Raw genomic sequence first — 24,004 nt, 5'->3', positions numbered from 1 at the left:
CTAAGGGAGTTGCTAAGGGAGTGCATTTATTCTGTCAGTCTATTCCCTCAAAAGGCATATTGCTAGGGTACTAATGAAAACACAACTTGAATAGACAAGTACTGTACCATTCAACAAGTCACACAAAGCACAACCTACATAGACTGTACCATTCAACATGTCGCACCACGCTATGTTGGCTAAACAGAAATACAACTGATATGGAGGACAATAAAACAGTAAAGATATTTTATTGTATTTTACCCCCTTTTTCTCCTCAGCTACGATCTCGACTCATCGCTGCAACTCCCCAACGGGCTCGGGAGGCGAAGGTCAAGTCATGCGTCCTCCGAAACACGACCCGCCTAACCGCACTAATGCGTCGGAGGAAACACCGTTCAACTGACGACCGAGGTCAGCCTGCATGCGCCCGGCCCGCCACAAGGAGTCACTAGAGCGTGATTAGGCAAATAAAGCCCCCCCCCCCGGCCAAACCCTCCCCTAACCCGGACGACGCTGGGCCAATTGTGCGCCGCCCTATGGGACTCCCGATCACGGCCGGTTGTGATACAGCCCGCGATCGAACACGGGTCTGTAGTGACGCCTCTAGCACTGAGATGCAGTGCCTTAGACCGCTGCGCCACTCGGGAGCCCATGGAGGACAATGTTGTAGCTGATCCATATAAACATGAGATGAGGCAGTTAATGGATCGATCGATAAGGTGATTAGCCAACACACAATTGTGGTGTATCAGGCCTGGTTCAGACAAAACATTAGACACTACAAACATTAACATATGGACTATAGTAATGACAGTATATAGGCCTGTGTACTGGATGTGCTGAATGTCAGTAGGCAAAAAGCCAATATAGAACATTATTCAACAGATAAAAACCCAGTTCTCTTTTTGAGTTTGATTTATTGATCAGCAACACCGACAGCTTGATTTCATCTGATTAAAAAGAGAACACGTTATTGTGATATCAAACACACATCAGTCCATTACTATGAAAGGTCCCCTGCCCTGTATTATAATGGCTGTCGAATATCAATTCATCAAAGCTCATCATATAGTCATACAGAGACTATAGGGAGACTACAGGAATACTATAGGGAGCAGAGACTATAGGGAGACTACAGGGAGACTACAGGAATACTATAGGGAGCAGAGACTATAGGAATACTAAAGGGGGACTACAGGAATACTATAGGGAGACTACAGGGAGACTATATGGAGCAGAGACTATAGGGAGACTATATTGAGCAGAGACTACAGGGAGACTACAGGGAGACTACAGGGGGACTACAGGGAGACTACAGGAATACTATAGGGAGCAGAGACTACAGGGGGACTACAGGGAGACTACAGGAATACTATAGGGAGACTACAGGGAGACTACAGGAATACTATAGGGAGCAGAGACTATAGGAATACTAAAGGGGGACTACAGGAATACTATAGGGAGACTACAGGGAGACTATATGGAGCAGAGACTATAGGGAGACTATATTGAGCAGAGACTACAGGGAGACTACAGGGAGACTACAGGGGGACTACAGGGAGACTACAGGGGGACTACAGGGAGACTACAGGGAGACTACAGGGAGACTACAGGGAGACTATATGGAGCAGAGACTATAGGGAGACTATATTGAGCAGAGACTACAGGGAGACTACAGGGAGACTACAGGGGGACTACAGGGAGACTACAGGGAGACTACAGGGAGACTATATGGAGCAGAGACTATAGGGAGACTATATTGAGCAGAGACTACAGGGAGACTACAGGGAGACTACAGGGAGACTACAGGGAGACTACAGGGAGACTATATGGAGCAGAGACTATAGGGAGACTATATTGAGCAGAGACTACAGGGAGACTACAGGGGGACTACAGGAGACTACAGGGGACATCCAGAGAACATAGGGTCACAATGATCATTCTAAAAGTGTATCTCTGGGAAAGCACCAAACTCATCCTGCATGGCTCCAGAAACGTAGGCCTCCCTTTATTACTCCCAGCAGATATTCAGTCCAAACAACCTGATGGGAATATCACTCTGTGCATAGACCCAGGTCTTCCATGTATGGCCAGAGGCCTGCTGTAATGTAGCAGAGAAACCTGAGGACTATTGTGCGTCCCAAATGGGCACCCTGTTCTCTACAGTGCACTACTTTATACCAGAGCCCTATTGGGTACTGCACTACATAGGGAATAGGGTGCACACTCCAAGAGGACAAGAGAAGACAGTTCTAGATTTCTACAAATGCTCTTTCCTCTTCTTTTTGTTTTTGTTTTTAGATTTCTTCTCTTTTACCACAATCACCTCCTCCTCGTCCTCCACTGCAACCTCCTCCTCCTGATTCCTCCTTTTCTTATTTACAACCTCAGACTCCGTTACGTCTACAGTTTGGTCGTCCTCGCAGTTCTGCTCCACACCAGTGGTGGCGCTGCAGTCTTCAGCCAACACCTCTTTCTCCGCCCGCTTTTTCTTCTTCTTCTTCTTCTTCTTCTTCTCGCACTCCTCCGACACGGGAGCTACGTCACACTCCTCCTTTATCACCACTTCATCCTCTTCCCTCTCTCTCTTTCTCTTCTTCTTCTTCTTCTTCGACGTGAGTTCCTCCGTGTCGTCAGTGACAAAATCAGCCGGGACTTGCTGCCCATCACTGCTCTCTGGTGACGAGGTTGCAGTGGGAGACTCGCCACGACCCTTTTTTAGCTGAGCCATCCGCTGGGCAAAGTACTCCTGCATGGAGAGGGTGCTGGTGACTGTCTTGGTGATGGCCTCTACATCAGGTTCAGGGGTCGCAACCTTTGTAGCTGGTGCTGTAACTTCCCCGTTCTCCTTCTCTGTCACCTGCTGGGAGTCTGGCCCACTGCTCTCCTACAGAAACACATCAGGAATGAAAAGTAAGAATAGTTTATTGCCACATTTCAAATATAAGCCATGTTCCCCTACTGCCTGCTACTTTAAATAATCACAGGTATGTCTCATAAATCACTGTGTGCATTTTATTTCATGAAATAGATTTGCAATCATTTATTTCCCTGAGCCACCATTAAAATGCTCAGTCTGATCGTGTGGGCGTGTTGATACAAATGTAAATATATTTACATACACAGCCCTGATTGGCGGATATGATTGTCTAGACTCTAAAGCAGAAGAATGTAATGAATTGAAGGTTATTTGTTGAAGTAAAAAAAAAAAAAAAAAAAGTACCCATTTTAAGGCTGTGTTATTAGATTTGAAAAAGTTTGAATAGCACTGCTGTAGAACCGACCCCCCTTCAGAGTAGGAGGATACACATGCAAATAAAAGATGACTGGTCATTGGTCAGAATAATCAGATTGTGATGTCATGCTCTGGGCCAAAAACTCCATCCCACCTGAACAGGCTGAAATTCCAGACTTACACTAAAAGGGCATTATCATACTTTCCACAATTTCAGAGTGTTATTTCAACCTGTGTGGAAATATTATTCTTTTAAACAGGAAAATCAAGTGTTTGACTGCACCGCCACCTTTAAAACTGTCAACACCCTCCAATCTCTACATTACAAACTGCCACGCCTTCACGACGTGTCACCTCCACAACCACTGACTGTCAATCAACCAGTCTTCTGTAGAAACATGTCCCAGTGACATCATCACAGCGCAGCACCGTTGGCCTTTGAAAACATCTCACAAAATAAAGACAACCCGAGTCCTTGACAGTAGAGTTCCAGTATGAAAAATGTATGCACTCACTAACTGTAAGTCGCTCTGGATAAGAGCGTCTGCTAAATGACTAAAATGTAAAATGTAAGAGTTAGGCTTCTATTGGTTTCAGTTAGAAGACAGGGGGGCTTTGGTGTTGCTGAGCGAGTCTTTGTACCCCGTTTGGAATATTAATAGAACACCGCACTGGGTCACATCAGACACCGCACTGGGTCACATCAGACACCGCGCTGGGTCACATCAGACACCGCACTGGGTCACATCAGACACCGCACTGGGTCACATCAGACACCGCACTGGGTCACATCAGACACCGCGCTGGGTCACATCAGACACCGCGCTGGGTCACAGGAGACACCGCGCTGGATCACATCAGACACCGCACTGGGTCACATCAGACACCGCGCTGGGTCACAGGAGACACCGCGCTGGATCACATCAGACACCGCACTGGGTCACATCAGACACCGCACTGGGTCACAGGAGACACCGCACTGGGTCACAGGAGACACTGCGCTGGGTCACAGGAGACACCGCACTGGGTCACATCAGACACCGCACTGGGTCACATCAGACACCGCACTGGGTCACATCAGACACCGCACTGGGTCACAGGAGACACCGCACTGGGTCACATCAGACACCGCGCTGGGTCACATCAGACACCGCACTGGGTCACATCAGACACCGCACTGGGTCACATCAGACACCGCACTGGGTCACATCAGACACCACACTGGGTCACATCAGACACCGCACTGGGTCACATCAGACACCGCACTGGGTCACAGGAGACACCGCGCTGGGTCACATCAGACACCGCACTGGGTCACATAAGACACCGCACTGGGTCATATCAGACACCGCACTGGGTCACATCAGACACCGCACTGGGTCACATCAGACACCGCACTGGGTCACATCAGACACCGCACTGGGTCACATCAGACACCGCACTGGGTCACAGGAGACACCGCGCTGGGTCACATCAGACACCACACTGGGTCACATCAGACACCGCGCTGGGTCACATCAGACACCGCACTGGGTCACAGGAGACACCGCACTGGGTCACAGGAGACACCGCACTGGGTCACAGGAGACACCGCACTGGGTCACAGGAGACACCGCACTGGGTCACATCAGACAACGCACTGGGTCACATCAGATACCGCACTGGGTCACATCAGACACCGCACTGGGTCACATCAGACACCGCACTGGGTCACATCAGACACCGCACTGGGTCACATCAGACACCGCACTGGGTCACAGGAGACACCGCACTGGGTCACAGGAGACACCGCACTGGGTCACAGGAGACACCACACTGGGTCACATCAGACACCGCGCTGGGTCACATCAGACACCGCACTGGGTCACATCAGACACCGCACTGGGTCACAGGAGACACCGCACTGGGTCACAGGAGACACCACACTGGGTCACATCAGACACCGCGCTGGGTCACATCAGACACCGCACTGGGTCACAGGAGACACCGCACTGGGTCACATCAGACACAGTCAGTGCTGATGGCCCCCGACCAAGTGTTCATTCATGCTGTATCTGGATTAAACTGTACAGACGCCGCACTTTGTCACGCCAAGCCAACGCCATCACAAACCACAGAGATATCGTACCTTCGGTCTGGATTAAACCGATACAGCACTTTATCACAACGCCACAAGCATCAGACCACAAAGGTATTGTCTAGATAAACTGTAAACGGAGGTACAGTCAGGGTTAACAGGCACAACCACAGCACTTTGTCACATTGCTCCGGCCCCGCGTCGGTCTTCATTTTCCTAATGGCCTACTGATAATGATTGGTCCTGAAGGATAAGACCTAGTCACCAGGACCACACTAAACAATGCTGCCGAGTCATTACCGTGCATTACACCGTAGAGACAGCAGAGGAGAAGGCATTTTTCAAAACGCTACAGTTCGTTGGGAGACGGAAAACACCATCGTCAGGGTGAGTCTCCTGGGTTCCTTCCAGATTAGGACTAGGGCCTACATATTAATGCAAAGACTGATTTCATTATTAGGTGAGTGACTGGTGAGTAAGTTAGACGAGTGTATTGATGACGGGTTGAAAGGCAATAAGTAGCCAATCATTTCTAGAAATCTAGCGACAAAGGCAAGTAATATGGCGTTATGTACAAATCATTAGGAACACCTGCTCTTTCCATGACATACGACTGACCAGGTGAATCCAGGTGAAAGCTATGATCCCTTATTGATGTCACTTGTTAAATCCCCTTTAAAATCAGTGTAGATGAAGGAGACGAGACAGGTTTAAGAAGGATTTTTAAGCCTAGAGTCAGTTGAGACATGGATTGTGTATGTGTGCCATTCAGAGGGTGAAGTGCCTTTTGAACAGGGTATGGTAGTAGGTGCCAGGCGCACCGGTTTGAGTCAAGAACTGCAACGCTGCTGGGTTTTTCACGCTCAATAGTTTCCCATGTGTATCAAGGATGGTCCGCCACCGAAAGGACATCCAGCCAACTTGACGCAACTGTGGAAAGCATTGGGAGTCAACAGGGGCCAGCATCCCCTGTGGAACGCTTTCCACACCCTGTAGAGTCCACGCCCCCGACGAATTGAGGCTGTTCTGAGGGCAAAAAGGGGGGGGAGCAACTCAATATTAGGAAGGTGTTTCTAATGTTTTGTACACTCAGAGTAAACTCACAGGGTGCTTGCCCTCTGATATCTTCCCATGGCTCTGGAGTCAGTTTCACTCCCGTACATTAATGTATTCATCTACATACAGCAAATATATTATCTGTGGCCGCATCCCAAATGGCACCCTGTTCCCTACATAGTGCACTTCTTTTGACCAGGGATCTGGTGCACTATATAGGGAATAGGGTGTAATTTGGTACAACGCCTGTATGTTTTTTTCACTCTTTGTTCATGCAGCTGGTTATTAACTTAAGCAATTCAGGGAATATTGCAAGATTTACAGATACCTCTTGGTTAGGCCACATGGGATTAAAGCAAGCATTCTACTGGTCATTAATCTCTGTCCTCGACCAACCAGAACACAGATTACAGTCAATACTATTCCACACAAGAAAGGGAGGGTAGTGTTCCGAGGACGTATCCATTGATCCATTGGCAAAAACAAATAAATGATTCTCTTAATTTTCAGCTGAACAATGGGATGTTTGATTTTTTTGTTGCTATTTTTGAGATGACGTAATCAGGATGAGTCCTGAGATGAGTAAATATTAAAAGCACTAAACCTCTCACTAAAAGCTTACATTTACATTTTAGTCATTTAGCAGACGCTCTTATCTAGAGAGACTTACAGTTAAGTGAGTGCATACATTTTTCATACTGGCCCCCCGTGGGAATCGAACCCACAAATAATAATAATAATAATAATATGCCATTTAGCAGACGCTTTTATCCAAAGCGACTTAGTCATGCGCGCATAAATTTTTACGTATGGATGGTCCCGGGGATCGAACCTACAACCCTGGCGTTGCAAGCGCCATGCTCTACCAACTGAGCTACACGGGACTCCACCTATACAGAATACTAAGAAAAGCCCTTGTTCCAAAATGGCCTTTTTTCTCTTTGTGCAGATTGGCACTTATCGTTTTGGTTTAATTTAAAATGAACCTCGTTCAAAAGTATCTCTTTCTCAAAACAGGCAATAAAGAAATGGTTACACTTATTTCAATTTCATCCCCCAGAAAAGACAGAACAAGTATTACAACAAATATTATGGTTAAACTCAAAATGTACTGGTTGATAGAATACCTGTATTTATGGAAAATATGTTTGAGAAAGGTATTTTGTTTTAAAATGATATTTTAAATTGGAATAGTAGAGTGACAGTGCATTTAGAAAGTACTCCACATTGTGTTCCAGCCTGAATTAAAAATTAATTAAATAGATTTTTCCCCTCAGCCATTTACACAGAACACTCAATGATGACAAAGTGGAAAAACATTTTTTTGATATTTCTTCACATTTATTGAAAATGAAATACAGTAATATCTGATTTACATAATTATTCACACCCCTGAGTCAATACATGTTAGAATCACCTTTGGCAGCGATTACAGCTGTGAGTCTTTCTGGGTAAGTTTCTAAGAGCTTTGCACACCTGGATTGTGTAACATTTGCACACACTTAATATTTACATTTGATATTAATATGTTGTGAAATCAGTTATGAATGTATTGTAATGTTTTTAAAATGTATAACTGCCTTAATTTTGCTGGACCCCAGGAAGAGTAGCTGCTGCCTTGGCAGGAACTAATGGGGATCCATAATAAACCCCAGGAAGAGTAGATGCTGCCTTGGCAGGAACTAATGGGGATCCATAATAAACCCCAGGAAGAGTAGATGCTGCCTTGGCAGGAACTAATGGGGATCCATAATAAACCCCAGGAAGAGTAGCTGCTGCCTTGGCAGGAACTAAATGGGGATCCATAATAAACCCCAGGAAGAGTAGCTGCTGCCTTGGCAGGAACTAAATGGGGATCCATAATAAACCCCAGGAAGAGTAGCTGCTGCCTTGGCAGGAACTAAATGGGGATCCATAATAAACCCCAGGAAGAGTAGCTGCTGCCTTGGCAGGAACTAAATGGGGATCCATAATAAACCCCAGGAAGAGTAGCTGCTGCCTTGGCAGGAACTAATGGGGATCCATAATAAACCCCAGGAAGAGTAGCTGCTGCCTTGGCAGGAACTAATGGGGATCCATAACAAATACAAATATGCCCATTATTATTTTCACAATTCTTCAAGCTCTATCAAATTGGTTGTTGATTATTGCTAGACAACCATTTTCAGGTCTTGCCATATATTTTCAAGTAGATTTAAGTCAAAACAGTAACTCGGCCACTCAGGAACATTCACTGTCTTCTTGGTAAGCAACGTCATTGTAGATTTGACCTTGTGTTTTAGGTTTTAGATTATTGTCCTACTGAAAGGTGAATACATCTCCCCAATGTCTGGTGGAAAGCAGACAACCAGGTTCTCCTCTAGGATTTTGCCCTGTGCTTAGCTCCATTCAATAAAAAAAATTCCTGAAAAACTCCCCAGTCCTTAACGATTACAAGAATACTCATAACATGATGCTGCCACCACTATGCTTGAAAATATCGAGAGTGGTACTCAGTAATGTGTTGTGTTGGATTTGCCCCAATCATAACACTTTGTATTTATTTATATATTTTTCAGTATTACTTTAGTGCCTTGTTGCCATCAGGATGCATGTTTTGGAATATATTTATTCTGTACAGGCTTCCTTCTTTTCACTCTGTCAATTAGGTTAGTATTGTGGAGTAACTACAATATTGTTGATCCATCCTCAGTTTTCTCCTATCACAGCCATTAAACTCTGTAACTGTTTTAAAGTCACCATTGGCCTCACGGTGAATTCCATGAGCGGTTTCCTTCCTCTCCGGCAACTGAGTTAGGAAGGACGCCTGTATCTTTGTAGTGACTGGGTGTATTGATACACCATCCAAAGTGTAATTAATAACTTAACCATGCTTTTAAAAAAATAATAAAAATAAACTATAAACCAATAGGTGCCCTTTCTTCGCGAGGCATTGGGAAAACCTTCCTGGTCTTTGTGGTTGAATCTGTGTTTGAAATTCACTGCTCATGTCTGACATGGAGCTATCAGAACTGCATGGGAAGGTCTGCTCAATCCAAGATGACATTCCAATGGATTACAGCATTTCCCCAAAAATGGAGGAGGCAAGTGGCATGCTGGGAACTTATCCGTCTGCCCAATGTAAAGGATCAAAACTGGCAGAAGAATCAAAATTAGTATGACCAGTTTCATTTGAGGACCAGGATGTTGACAGCTGCGCCATACAGATCACAAAGTAGCTGAGAAGAGATTTTTGATGTACCGATTCCATGGTTACAGGGGGTGTATGAGTTGATATAAAAAAAAACGACGCAAGATTCAAGACTTTGTGCTTTTCAGCAAAAAAAAATATTGTACAGAATTCTTGCCACCAACAAAATGTTGAATATTTTGGGGAATACAACCATCGCAGCTCTGCAGATTTTGTTTGCGAATATACAGAATCAATAGGCCATTTGTTCTGGTATTGCCCTCAGGTAGCCTGTTCCTACATTTAAAAAGAAAAAATTACATTTACATTTTAGTCATTTAGCAGACGCCCTTATCCAGAGGGACTTACAGGAGCAATTAGGGTTAAGTGCCTTGCTCAAGGGCACATCGACAGTTTCTAGTCTCAGGAATGGCTGAAAAAGCATCAAATTGCCACATAGGGTGGGTAGTCGTTGGCACATACTGTAGGTTGGGCGGGGATGACGACCCGGACAGGGTGGAGATCACTGCAGGTGATTGTATGTTTTAAAATTCAATTTTTTAAAAAAAGACTCCAAAGCGTGTGGCAGATGTAAGGGGGGATATTTGAGATTCTTAGGAAAACATTTGAGGTAGTAACTGAATTAGAGAAATAATTTTACCATGGGGGAGAAAAAAAAAAAGGACTCATCGAAACATTAAGCACATTGGCATATAAAGGGTAATGAATTCAGGAGGCCCACTGTATAGGCTATGGCTTCCATATCGTATGACTAACGTCTCAAATCCCTTAACACGTTTTCTGCAGCCTCAGATCTCCACTGAAACTGGTGTAACTTCTAACAAGGTGCGAGTTAGACACAACAGAACAGAGCTGCAGGTGAGCTGCCATTAAGGACAAAAGTTTCCAACTTCCAACCGGAGAAAATCTATACTGTCTGTTCCTGGACAATGGTCTCCCTCCTCTCTGGTCTACAGATAGACTGGGGCTATAGACCGGCTTGGTGTGTGTGTGTGTGTGTGTTGCAAAGCTGATGGGGTCCAACTACATGGTATCTAGCTGGGATTGGGGATGATGGCTAGCCTAAGGGCCACTTTCAAACTGCCTGTGAAATTCCTCTCAGGAGAGAGACGGAGGGAGGGAGGGAACGAGGAAAGTGGTGACTTGGTGTGTGGCTCTCCTCTCACTACGCCTGGGGACCTCCATTAGGCTCATCTCTGATACTACAGGGGAAAACCGCTGCGCTGAGCATAGTCTGGACACACATACCCCCCCCAAATACAGGAAACCCCCTCCTCCATCACACCCCAACAGAAACAGTGGCAGGGAAAGGCACAACACCAACAGACACTAACCTGCAACACTAACAGACACTAACCTGCAACACTAACAGACACTAGCCTGCAACATTTACATTTACATTTTAGTCATTTAGCAGACGCTCTTATCCAGAGCGACTTACAGGAGCAATTAGGGTTAAGTGCCTTGCTCAAGGGCACAGACAGATTTTTCACCTAGTCGGCTTGGGGATTAGAACCAGCGACCTTTCGGTTACTGGCACAACGCTCTTAACCTGCAACACTAACAGACACTAGCCTGCAACACTAACAGACACTAGCCTACAACACTAACAGACACTAGCCTGCAACACTAACAGACACTAGCCTGCAACACTAACAGACACTAACCTGCAACACTAACAGACACTAGCCTGCAACACTAACAGACACTAGCCTGCAACACTAACAGACACTAGCCTGCAACACTAACAGACACTAGCCTGCAACACTAACAGACACTAGCCTGCAACACTAACAGACACTAGCCTGCAACACTAACAGACACTAGCCTGCAACACTAACAGACACTAACCTGCAACACTAACAGACACTAGCCTGCAACACTAACAGACACTAACCTACAACACTAACAGACACTAACCAGCACCACTAGCCAGCGACTCTAACCAGCGACACTAGCCAGCGACTCTAACCAGCGACACTAGCCAGCGACTCTAACCAGCGACTCTAACAGACACTAGCCTGCAACACTAACAGACACTAGCCAGCGACCCGAGCCAGCAACACTAACAGACATTAGCCTGCAACACTAACAGACATTAGCCTGCAACACTAACAGACACTAGCCAGCGACACTAACAGACACCAGCCAGCGACACTAGCCAGCAACATTAACCAGTGGCACTAGCCAGCGACTCTAACCAGCGACACTAGCCAGCGACACTAACAGAGACTAGCCAGCGACACTAACAGAGACTAGCCAGCGACACTAACAGACACTAGCCGGCAACGCCAACAGACACTAGCCTGCAACACTAACAGACACTAACCAGCACCACTAGCCAGCAACATTAACCAGTAGCACTAGCCAGCGACACTAACAGACACTAACCTGCAACACTAACAGACACTAACCTGCAACACTAACAGACACTAACCTGCAACACTAACAGACACTAACCTGCAACACTAACAGACACTAGCCAGCGACACTAACCAGCGACACGAGCCAGCGACACTAACAGACGCTAACCTGCAACACTAACAGACACTAGCCTGCAACACTAACAGACACTAGCAGACACTAACCAGCAGCACTAGCCAGCAACATTAACCAGTGACACTAGCCAGCGACACTAACAGACACTAGCCAGCGACACTAGCCAGCGACCCTAACCAGCGACACTAGCCAGCGACCCTAACAGACACTAGCAGACACTAACCAGCAGCACTAGCCAGCAACACTAACAGACACTAACCTGCAACACTAACAGACACCAACCAGCAGCACTAGCCTGCGACACTAGCCAGCGACACTAGCCTGCAACACTAACAGACGCTAGCCAGCGACACTAACAGACACTAGCTTGCAATAGTTTACTTGCAATTGACAACTCTTTCACATGTGTGTTCATGAATAAATGTTGGATACAGAAGAGCATACAAGAGGGTCTGAGGAGGAGGGTTGGAAGACAACGCCTATAGCCAACGACCAGCTCCTCCACAGAGCCCCAGGAAGAGGATGTGATGTGTGCAGTCCAGAGATAAGGCTCCTTCTGCGGAGGAGCAGCCTGGCGGGCTATCAGCCCTCTTCCTGCACTCTCTGTCTGCTCTCCCCTGGCGAGGCCAGGGCCGGGAACACTGGGAGGGTCCCAGAGAAAGAGAGTGAGAGGGGGGGGGAGAAGAGTGAGAGAGGGGTCTGGGGCTCTGAAGGCCTCTCCTTCAAGACATTCCAGCTCTCCCTCTCTCTAGCCTCTGAACAGAGCCAACAGTGAGACGTGGCTGCTGAAGCCAGGACATTACCATACATGCCAAGCCAATTCAGTAGATGAATCAATCAAGCCAGGAATGAATGGAGGAAAAGGTTCAACAGAATGCATTAGCCACCTTTTCACTTGTCTTGCGGTAGACTAGTGTTCTGTCCAGGGGGTGTATATACAGTGCCTTCACAAAGTATTCAGACCCCTTGACTTTTTCCACATTTTGTTACGTTACAGCCTTATAAAAAAAAAAAAAAAAATGTAACTAAATAAATAATCCTCAGCAATCTTCACACAATACCGAAGCAAAAACGGGTTTAGACATTTTTGCAAATTTAGTAAAAATTTAAAACAGAAATACCTTTACATAAGTATTCAGACCCTTTGCTATGAGACTCGAAATTGAGCTCAGGTGCATCCTGATTCCATTGATCATCCTTGAGATGTTTCTACAACTTGATTGGAGTCCACCTGTGGTAAAATCAATTGATTGGACATGATTTGGAAAGGCACACACCTGTCTATATAAGGTCCCACAGTTGACAGTGCATATCAGAGCAAAAACCAAGCCACGAGGTCGAAGGAATTGTCCGTAGAGCTCCGAGACAGGATTGTGTCGAGGCACAGATCTGGGAAAGGGTACCAAAACATTTCTGCAGCATTGAAGGTCCCCAAGAACACATTTGCCTCAATCATTCTTAAATGGAAGAAGTTTGGAACCACCAAGACTCTTTCTAGAGCTGGCCGCCCGGCCAAACTGAGCAATCGGGGGAGAAGGGTCTTGGTCAGGGAGGTGACCAAGAACCGGATGGTCACTCTGACAGAGCTCCAGAGTTCCTCTGTGGAGATGGGAGAACCTTCCAGAAGGACAACCATATCTGCAGCACTCCACCAATCAGGCCTTTATGGTAGAGTGGCCAGACAGAAGCCACTCCTCAGTAAAAGGCACATTACAGCCCACTTGGAGTTTGCCAAAAGGCACCTAAAGGACTCACAGACTATGAGAAACAAGATTCTCATGAAACCAAGACCGAACACTTTGGCCTGAATGCCAAGCGTCACGTCTGGAGGAAACCTGGCACCATCCCTACGGTGAAGCATGGTGGTGGCAGCATCATGCTGTGGGGATGTTTTTCAGAAGCAGGGACTGGGAGACTAGTCAGGATCGAGGCAAAGATGAACGGAGCAAAGTACAGAGAGATCCTTGATGAAAACCTGCTCCAGAGCGCTCAGGACCTCAGACTGGGGTGAAGGTTCACCTTCCAACAGGACAACGACCCTAAGCACACAGCCAAGACAAGGCAGGAGTGGCTTCGGGACAAGTCTCTGAATGTCCTTGAGTGGCCCAGCCAGAGCCTGGACATGAACCCGATAAAACATCTCTGGAGAGACCTGAAAATAGCTGTGCAGCAACGCTCCCCATCCAACCTGACACAGATTGAGAGGATCTGCAGAGCAGAATGGGAGAAACTCCCCAAATACAGGTGTGCCAAGCTTGTAGCGTCAAAGAAGACTCGAGGCTGTAATCGCTGCCAAATGTGCTTCAACAAAGTACTGAGTAAAGGGTCTGAATTCTTATGTAAATGTGATATTTCAGTTTTTTATAAATTAGCAAACATTTCTTAAAAACAGTTTTTGCTCAGTCATTATGGGGTATTGTGTGTAGATTGATGACGGAAACAAATGATTTAATCAATTTTAGAATAAGGCTGTAACGTAACAAAATCTGGAAAAAGTCAAGGGGTCTGAATCCTTTCTGAAGGCATGGTGTATATCAAACTGTCTCTGGCTCGGACAAGACTTACAGATCTTTTCAATAATTTAACTACATTTGAACACTTTCCCTATACACTAAATGTTGGTGATCAAAGTTTCTCAGACAGTGAATAGTTATTTTGGGAAACCAAACTAAATCAGATCACGTTACATGGTAGACAGTCTCCCATATTTCCAGTGCTACTTTTATTTCTGCGTTGTCAGCAGGGCTCGACATTAACGCTTGTCCTCTTGTCCGGGGACAAGTAAAAAAGCATGCAAAAATCAGAATTGTATTGGCCAATATTGGAATACTATTCAAAATCAATGTTTCATAAATACAAAAGCCTACAGGTCAAAGTGTAGGTGATATGCATAATGACTACAGCCTCGTGTCCAATCCGATGCTGACATGAGAGGCGCCAGAAAATGTAGCCAAACTTTAAATGGGACTTTTAATTACATAAATATAGGCTAAACGCCAGTCATGAGTCCCCTGTAGCTCAGTTGGTAGAGCATGGTGCTTGCAACGCCAGGGTTGTGGGTTCGTTTCCCACGGGGGGCCAGTATGAAAATGTATGCACTCACTAACTGTAAGTCGCTAAAGAGCGTCTGCTAAATGACTAAAAATATTTTAAAAAATAAAAAATGTTTGACAAATACAATGATGGATAATTAACATCTAAAGGCTTGATTCTGTCGTCACACTCCAGGTACGGTTTGTTCAGATCAAATGGTCACAAGACCGGAGAGTGAAGGGCAGTGCCTGTTGCGAACAACACATAACCCACCTTGAATCAGAGGAAGCGGTCAGCATTTTGAAACTATTTAACCATAAAAATAATTGTTTAAAACCTTTTTGAGGTCGGTTCGGTTTCGGTTCGATTATTAAAAACTAATTTTGATTATTTATTTTATACATTAAATGCACTATGCATTATGTGGGTTGAATGCTGTAACACAGAGTAAAACAATTAATAAAAGTCCCATAATGATTACATTATTTTTATTTGATGACTTTATTTCATTCCAAGTCATCTTATCTCTTGAGCTGCTGCCTATGCTGTCTGACAAAATCACTATTTTAACCCCTGCCACCTGCCTCCTCCTCCTCTTCCTGCCTTCTTCCCCTGCCTCCCTCCTCCTCCGGCCTTCTTCCCCTGCCTCCCCCTCCTCCGGCCTTCTTCCCCTGCCTCCCCCTCCTCCGGCCTTCTTCCCTCGCCTCCTCCGGCCTTCTTCCCCCGCCTCCTCCGGCCTTCTTCCCCCGCCTCCTCCTGCCTTCTTCCCCCGCATCCTCCTGCCTTCTTCCCCCGCATCCTCCTGCCTTCTTCCCCCGCCTCCCGCCTCCTCCTGCCTTCTTCCCCCGCCTCCTCCGGCCTTCTTCCCCCGCCTCCTCCGGCATTCTTCCCCCGCCTCCTCCGGGCATTCTTCCCCCGCCTCCTCCTGCCTTCTTCCCCTGCCTCCCTCCTCCTCCGGCCTTCTTCCCCTGCCTCCACCTTCTCCTCCTGTCCCCCTCCTCTGGCCCACGACACCATTACTCACCACAAGACAAATCACAGTCTCTTGCTTCTGGTATCAGAGAGGACGGCCACTTCTAAATGAAGGTGCTTTGGCAGCACTGCTGTGCTGTAGCTCCTAGCGCTTACCCGTCCTCCCGTCTTCACCCACCCCAACGCTCCCCGTGCTTTTCAGCAGGAGAGCAGAGCCCCTGGCCCTCCCCCTCAGCCCCCTCCATGGCCCTTTACTACCCCCAGCCTCTCTACTCTCTGTCCCCCTCCCCAGCCTGGTTGATTTATCTCTCCTTCCCCTCCAGCCACTCCGCCTGGTCCCCACCCCACCCTAACCCACCTGGCCCCCAGCCAGTCCAACCCCGGGCCACTACGTCAGCGTGAAATAGCCGACGAGGCTGCAACGACTCCAGCGGTTCCAGCGGGGCCCCCGACTACAGAGCCACGCGGCATTAGCTGGAGTAAACCTTCCTGCCGCTGTCTCCGCCTGGCGACCGGTGAAAAATGTCCTGTGATTGGCTAATTAATCAGTCAAAAGGGGCCTGTTACTAGTGGGACTGGAGCAGGTGCCCGCAGAGGGCCTGCTGATAAATAGTCTCCCTGCCGATTCATACATCAACAAAAGTTAGTCATTTTTCTAAAGCCCAAGGCTGGCTGTGAAAGGTAGGGAAGGGAGAGGTATCGCCGCCAAAGCATATCTAGCTACAGTTTTCATTTCTCTCTTTCGCTCACCTCATAGATATCTTTTGTTGATTGTGGGAAAAAGGGCTTCTCTACTCGACAGACAATTTCGTTGGAAAATGTCTCACTGAATCTTGTCATTTCTCTTCTCTTAGAAGAGAGCCGTCTTAGCCTCTTGGACTAGAAAGCCTGCTGAATTGAGAATCTCCAGACTTCATCTACGTGCAGGAAACCGGCCCGGGTAGTTCATGCAGATTAGTCTTGGATGTGTTTAAGCTGCCATTTGACTGTTGTTGACTGTTGCCTACCTGCAGTATCTTACAGACCCGCTGGTTGTTTCAGCACGGTGGGTAAACAGTACACCCCCATAGGGTCACGATTAACACAAAGAAACCCCACTGTTCTGTCTGAATTCATTTTAATACAAATGAGGGTTAGAGAGACTTGGCTCGGCGACTGCATTCCAATATTCATTCTGGTCTTCCCGTTTTCCTCAATCAGAAAACAACTCCAGCATTATAGGAATTGTCATCAAGCTATACGTTTTGCTAAACCTAACGCAGAAAGATCATTTACAGAATAGGTTAGAATTTTTTTTTTTAAGTTGACGGCAACCAATAGATAAACATTATTGCACTTTGAAATAGCGAACCGATCTGTACTTTTGGGGTAAACAACTACCCGGCATTATCAAAGTTTATTATCATCGCTTCATGTAACAGAATATAGAATGTCCATGGTTGATGGTGAAGAATAGGCCTAGCGGTTAGTTAGTTAGTTAGTTAGTTAGTTAGTGCATTGGCCTGGTTTCTAGGGACACCTAGGTTCCAGCCAGGTGGCCGGTACGGAGTGCTTTTCCTGGGGTTGTGCCGACCTCCCTGACCTCTCCCACTCCCACTCCCGCTCCGCCACAAAGAGGCCAGGCCCCAGCCCAGTCGCAGGGCACCTGTTGGACTGGTTCTTCTGCCTACGCCCGTCCACATGAAGGATCACACATCAGTGGGGGGAAGGGTCCCTGGTGACACCGTCTTAAGAAATAAGGAGGATGGGGACGGTTGGTGCAGGGGTGTGTGGTGCAGAGCTGGTTGGGGGTTTAGGGAGCGCGGGCAGAGCGGAGCAGGGTTTGGGACATTTGGCAGATGCTGGCGGTGTGGCAAGCAGTGCGTCTGGGAGTTGACGGGCGGAGTCCACAGAGACGCAGAGCTTGAAAACATTGCTGACGACGCAGAATCCTTTGTCTTCTTCCTCCAATACAAAATATGTGATCAGTCTACATCAAAATTACCCAGTCTTCCACTAGTCTACAGAAGAACTACCCAGAGTCTTCCACTAATCTACAGAAGAACTACCCAGAGTCTTCCACTAATCTACAGAAGAACTACCCAGAGTCTTCCACTAATCTACAGAAGAACTACCCAGAGTCTTCCACTAATCTACAGAAGAACTACCCAGAGTCTTCCACTAATCTACAGAAGAACTACCCAGAGTCTTCCACTAATCTACAGAAGAACTACCCAGAGTCTTCCACTAATCTACAGAAGAACTACCCATGGTCTTCCACTAGTCTACAGAAGAACTACCCATGGTCTTCCACTACAGTGTTCTGACAACAGCTCTGCACTGCTCCATGAAGCGCGAGAAGTATGAATGCCTTGACTTCTGCTGAGGTCGTATCACCGTAAATGCTGCATGGCCAACGTAGACATCGGATTGACCATGCACCCAAATGCACAATCCACTTCTCTCTCCAGAATGCTCTTCTCTCTCCAGAATGCCCTTCTCTCTCCAGAATGCTATTCTCTCTCCAGAATCCTCTTCTCTCTCCAGAATGCACTTCTCTCTCCAGAATGCACTTCTCTCCTGCCAATTTGTGCTCATTCATTGTTTCATAACTTCATTGTGTGAATTGTTTGTTTGATTGTCAGTCATTATATACACAATAAACTACTAATAAAAAATAAATAAATAAACTAATAAACTACTGGTGAATATTGCCATTACATATTTCACCAGTAGTACATTTACTGTTAATTCCTATAATTTCTGATCTACAATGTTTGTTACTTTGGTCACAGTAATTTATTTTAATGCATTCAATATTTTTATTCCAGTCTTCCCATTGTCATTGTTTAAGTGGACACGTTGTTTGCAGAGCGCACAACCTACGCTACAGTTGTGAGAAACAAGTTTGCTTTTTTTCATTCCATTTACGAGTTGTGTCAATTTTGTCATTGTCTTTTGTTTGGAGCGCTACTGAGTAAGGACGCGCACACATAGAAGTAACTAAGTCGCTCTGGATAAGAGCGTCTGCTAAATGACTAAAATGTAAATGTAAGTAAGCCTACAGGATACCTGAAAAATCTTTCCAGCTCTCTCCCTTTCGATAACCACTCAGCGTGAAAGGGGAATATGTCATGCTCTGATCCAGTGGAAACGTCATAAAATAGGCCCACCTGATTACTTCTTATCAGTGCTTGACTTAGACTGAAATTGGTGCTGTAGAAAATGTGAGGTGCCGGTACTCATCACATTACATTTACGTCATTTAGCAAACGCTCTTATCCAGAGCGACTTACAAATTGGTGCATTCACCCTATAGCCAGTGGGACAACCACTTTACAATTATTTTTTTCTTTATTATTTTTTTGGGGGGGGGGGGGGTAGAAGGATTACTTTATCCTATCCCAGGTATTCATTAAAGAGGTGGGGTACTCAGCTCCGGTGAGCTCCTGCCCAAGTCAAGCACTGCTTCTTATCCCTTGCGCAAATAGACTACAGTTGCGTCAGTCCCAAGCTCACTGGTGGGAAACTGTGGGCCCAGAATATTTTATACAATGTTGCACGTTCGCTAGAGAAAGCTTCTTGCTGGACCCAAGTTAATAGTTGATACAATGTTTCAAGTTCGTTGCAGACAGGCCATGCATAGCCAATGTGATTTATAGGATATTTATTTTTATCAGGATATATTCTACCTGCAGGCTGCAATGTTTTTTTATTTGTTGGCTTTATGTAGGCTATTTTTACATAGTTGGCAATGGCAATAGAAGTAACTTTTTAAGTTTGTATCATTTTCATTTAGATAGAATTTTGATTACCCACATGACAATGATTTTGAGATATGAAGATATTATAAATTAAATTATGAAAACCATAACTGGCACGCAGATCGGTAGAAATGGTAAGATAAATTGGCATTCCACATGAGAAAGGTTGCCGACTCCCCGTGTAGCCTACTACCGGCAACTTCAGGAGAGTAACGGAGAGTAACGTCAGAATCGGTGAAAGCCAGCAGGAGCGGGAGGAGAATAGTTGGGTCAGGTTAAAGTTTTTTTCTTCTGGTTATCTAGATCTCTTACGCCCTCTTGAGGCATTTGTCTTATTTCATCAAACCGTAAGCTTTAAGCATCAGACAAGCTCAATGCGTATAGTTGATTTTATTAAAACACATAGGGTGTGTCTATATATGGAAAAATACATGTTTAAAAATGTCGATCAATCAATTGGAACAGACGACTTTCAGTCTACCAAGATTTTTTGGGGGGTCGGGGACAGCCCTAGATGGGACATGGACGCATGCAAGAAATCCCGCTACGACCTCTCACGAGACATCAAACATGCAAAAGGCCAATACAGGAGGAAGGTGGAATCCTATTACACCGGCTACAACGCTCGTCGTATGTGGCAGGGCTTGCAGACTATAACGGATTATAAAGTGAAACCTAGCCACGAGCCGCACCAGCGACGCAGAACTCCCAAAACGAGCTAAATGCCTTTTATGCTTGCTTCGAAGAATATAAAAACACTGTGTCTTGCGTGAAAGCCCCTGCTTTTCCGGATGACTGTGAGATCTTGCTCTCGTTGGCAGATGTGAGTAAAAAACGTTTAAACAGGTTAACCTTCACAAGGCCGCCAGGCCAGACGGAATACCAGGGTGCGTTCTCAAAGCATGCGCACACCAGCTGGCAGGTATCTTCACAGACATTTTCAATCTCTCCTTGTCCCAGTCTGTTATCCCAACAGATTTCAAGCTGACCACCATTGTGTCCCTGTTCCCAAGAACTCCAAGGTAACCTGCCTAAATGACTATCGCCCTGTAGCGCTCACATCTGTAATTATGAAGTGCTTTGAATGGTTGGTCATGACACCATCATCAACACCATCATCCCAAACACCATAGACCCACTCTAATTCGCATACCGCCCCCAACAGATCTCAATTACACTTCACACTGCCCTCTCCCACCTGGACAAGAGGGGAAGTAACTATGTGAGAATGCTGTTCATAGACTACATCTCAGCGTTTAACACCATAGTCCCCTCCAAGCTCATCACCAAGCGTTCGATTGAAGAGCATGCATTTAGTTTTACTAGCGTTTAAGAGCAGTTGGAGGCCACGGAAGGAGTGTTGTATGGCATTGAAGCTCGTTTGGAGGTTTGTTAACAGTGTCCAATGAAGGGCCAGATGTATACAAAATGGTGTCGTCTGCGTAGAGGTGGATCTGAGAGTCACCAGCAGCAAGAGAGACATCATTGATATACACAGAGAATAGAGTCGGCCCGAGAATTGAACCCTGTGGCACACCCAGAGACTGCCAGAGGTCCAGACAACAGGCCCTCCGATTTGACACATTGAACTCTATCTGAGAAGTAGTTGGTGAACCAGGCGAGGCAGTCATTTGAGAAACCAAGGCTATTTAGTCTGCCAATAAGAATGCGTTGATTGACAGAGTCAAAAGCCTTGGCCAGGTCAATGAAGACGGCTGCACAGTACTGTCTATTATCGATCGCGGTTATTATATCGTTTAGGACCTTGAGCGTGGCTGAGGTACACCCATGACCAGCTCGGAAACCAGATTGCATAGCGGAGAAGGTACGGTGGGATTCGAAATGGTCGGTGATCTGTTTGTTAACTTGGCTTTCAAATACTTTCGAAAGGCAGGGCAGGATGGATATAGGTCTGTAACAGTTTGGATCTAGAGTGTCACCCCCTTTGAAGAGGGGGATGACCGCGGCAGCTTTCCAATCTCTGGGGATCTCAGACGATACGAAAGAGAGGTTGAACAGGCTAGTAATAGGGGTTGCGACAATTTCTGCAGCTAATTTTAGAAAGAAAGGGTCCAGATTGTCTAGCCCAGCTGATTTGTAGGGGTCCAGATTTTGCAGCTCTTTCAGAACATCAGCTATCTGAATTTGGGTGAAGGAGAAGCGGGGGGGCATGGGCAAGTTGCAGCGGAGGGTGCAGAGCTGGTGGCCGGGGTAGTGGTAGCCAGGTGGAAAGCATGGCCAGCCGTAGCAAAATGCTTGTTGAAATTTTCGATTATCGTAGATTTATCGGTAGTGACAGTGTTTTCTAGCCTCAGTGCAGTGGGCAGCTGGGAGGAGGTGCTCTTATTCTCCATGGACTTTACAGTGTCCCAAAACTTTTTGGAGTTAGTGCTACAGGATGCAAATTTGTGTTTGAAAAAGTTAGCCTTTGCTTTCCTAACTGATTGTGTATATTGATTCCTGACTTCCCTGAAAAGTTGCATATCGCGGGGGCTGTTTGATGCTAATGCAGTACGCCACAGGATGTTTTTGTGCTGGTCAAGGGCAGTCAAGTCTGGGGTGAACCAGGGGCTATATCTGTTCTTAGTTCAGAATTTTTTGAATGGGGCATGCTTATTTAAGATGGAGAGGAAAGCACTTTTAAAGAACAACCAGGCATCCTCTACTGACAGAATGAGGTCAATATCCATCCAGGATACCCGGGCCAGGTCAATTAGAAAGGCCTGCTCGCTGAAGTTTTTTAGGGAGCGTTTGACAGTGATGAGGGGTGGTCGTTTGACCGTGGACCCATTACGGACGCAGGCAATGAGGCAGTGATCGCTGAGATCCTGGTTGAAGACAGCGGAGGTGTATTTAGAGGGTAAATTAGTCAGGATGATATCTATGAGGGTGCCCATGTTTACGGATTTAGGGTTGTACCTGGTAGGTTCCTTGATAATTTGTGTGAGATTGAGGGCATCTAGTTTAGATTGTAGGATGGCCGGGGTGTTAAGCATATCCCAGTTTAGGTCACCAAGCAGTACGAACTCTGAGGATAGATGGGGGGGCAATCAATTCACATATGGTGTCCAGGGCACAGCTGGGGGCTGAGGGGGGTCTGTAGTGAGCGGCAACAGGGATATACTTATTTCTGGAAAGGTGGATTTTTAGAAGTAGGAACTCAAACTGTTTGGGTACAGACCTGGATAGTATGATAGAGCTCTGCAGGCTATCTCTACAGTAGATTGCAACTCCACCCCCTTTGGCAGTTCTATCTAGACGGTCAGTTACACACACACACACAAGTTTAATCACTGCCTCTTTAATCTAATAAATCACAGAGGGTAAAGTAAACGCTGGGGAGTATTTCTGTCTGTAATAAAGCCCTTTTGTGGGGGGAAAACTCATTCTGATTGGCTGGGCCTGGCTCCCCAGTGGGCGGGCCTATGCCCTCCCAGGCCTACCCACGGCTCCGCCCCTGCCCAGTCGGGGCGGCAGGTAGCTTAGTGGGTAAGAGCGTTGTGCCAGTAACTGAAAGGTCGCTGGTTCTAATCCCCGAGCCGACTAGGTGAAAAATCTGTCGATGTGCCCTTAAGCAAGGCACTTAACCCTAATTGCTCCTGTAAGTCGCTCTGGATAAGAGCGTCTGCTAAATGACTAAAATGTAAATGTAATGTGAAATCCATAGATTATGGCTTAAGGAACTTATTTAAATTGACTGATTTCCTTATATGAACTGTAACTCAGTGAAATTGTTGCATGTTGCGTTTTATATATATTTATATATATTACACAGTACCAGTCAAAAGTTGACACACCTACTCATTCAAGGGTTTTTCTTAATTTTTTTACAATTTTCTACATTGTAGAATAATAGCGAAGACATCAAAACTGTGAAATAACACATGGAATCATGGAGTAACCAAAAAAAGTAGCGACCCTTCGCCTTGATGACAGCTTTGCACACTCTTGCCTTACAACAGGCCTACAAGCCCTCAGTCCAGCCTCTCTCAGCCTATTGTGGACAGTCTGAGCACTGATGGAGGGATTGTGCGTTCCTGGTGTAACTCGGACAGTTGTTGTTGCCATCCTGTACCTGTCCCGCAGGTGTGATGTTCGGATGTTACACGTGGTCTGCCACTGCGAGGACGATCATCTGTCCGTCCTGTCTCCCTGTAGCGCTGTCTTAGGCGTCTCACAGTACGGACATTGCAATTTATTGCCCTGGCCACATCTGC

General features: G+C 46.2%; 1 protein-coding gene across 1 annotated transcript in view; it reads right to left on the bottom strand.

Moving 5' to 3' along the window:
- Positions 1 to 885: 885 nt before the first annotated feature.
- The window catches only part of pinx1 (PIN2 (TERF1) interacting telomerase inhibitor 1), an 88,001-nt gene continuing 64,882 nt past the window's right edge, over positions 886 to 24,004 (bottom strand). Inside the window, exon 7 of the mRNA XM_084149680.1 lies at positions 886 to 2,869. Coding sequence (XP_084005806.1) covers positions 2,243 to 2,869 — 627 coding nt within the window. The 3' untranslated portion in view covers positions 886 to 2,242. The remainder of the gene's footprint in view (positions 2,870 to 24,004) is intronic.

The sequence above is a fragment of the Coregonus lavaretus genome (genome assembly GCF_964263955.1).
Source record: "Coregonus lavaretus genome assembly, chromosome: 31".
Taxonomy (NCBI): domain Eukaryota; kingdom Metazoa; phylum Chordata; class Actinopteri; order Salmoniformes; family Salmonidae; genus Coregonus; species Coregonus lavaretus.
The sequence above is the reverse complement of the archived record's forward strand: the minus strand, read 5'-3'. Positions and strand labels throughout refer to the sequence as shown.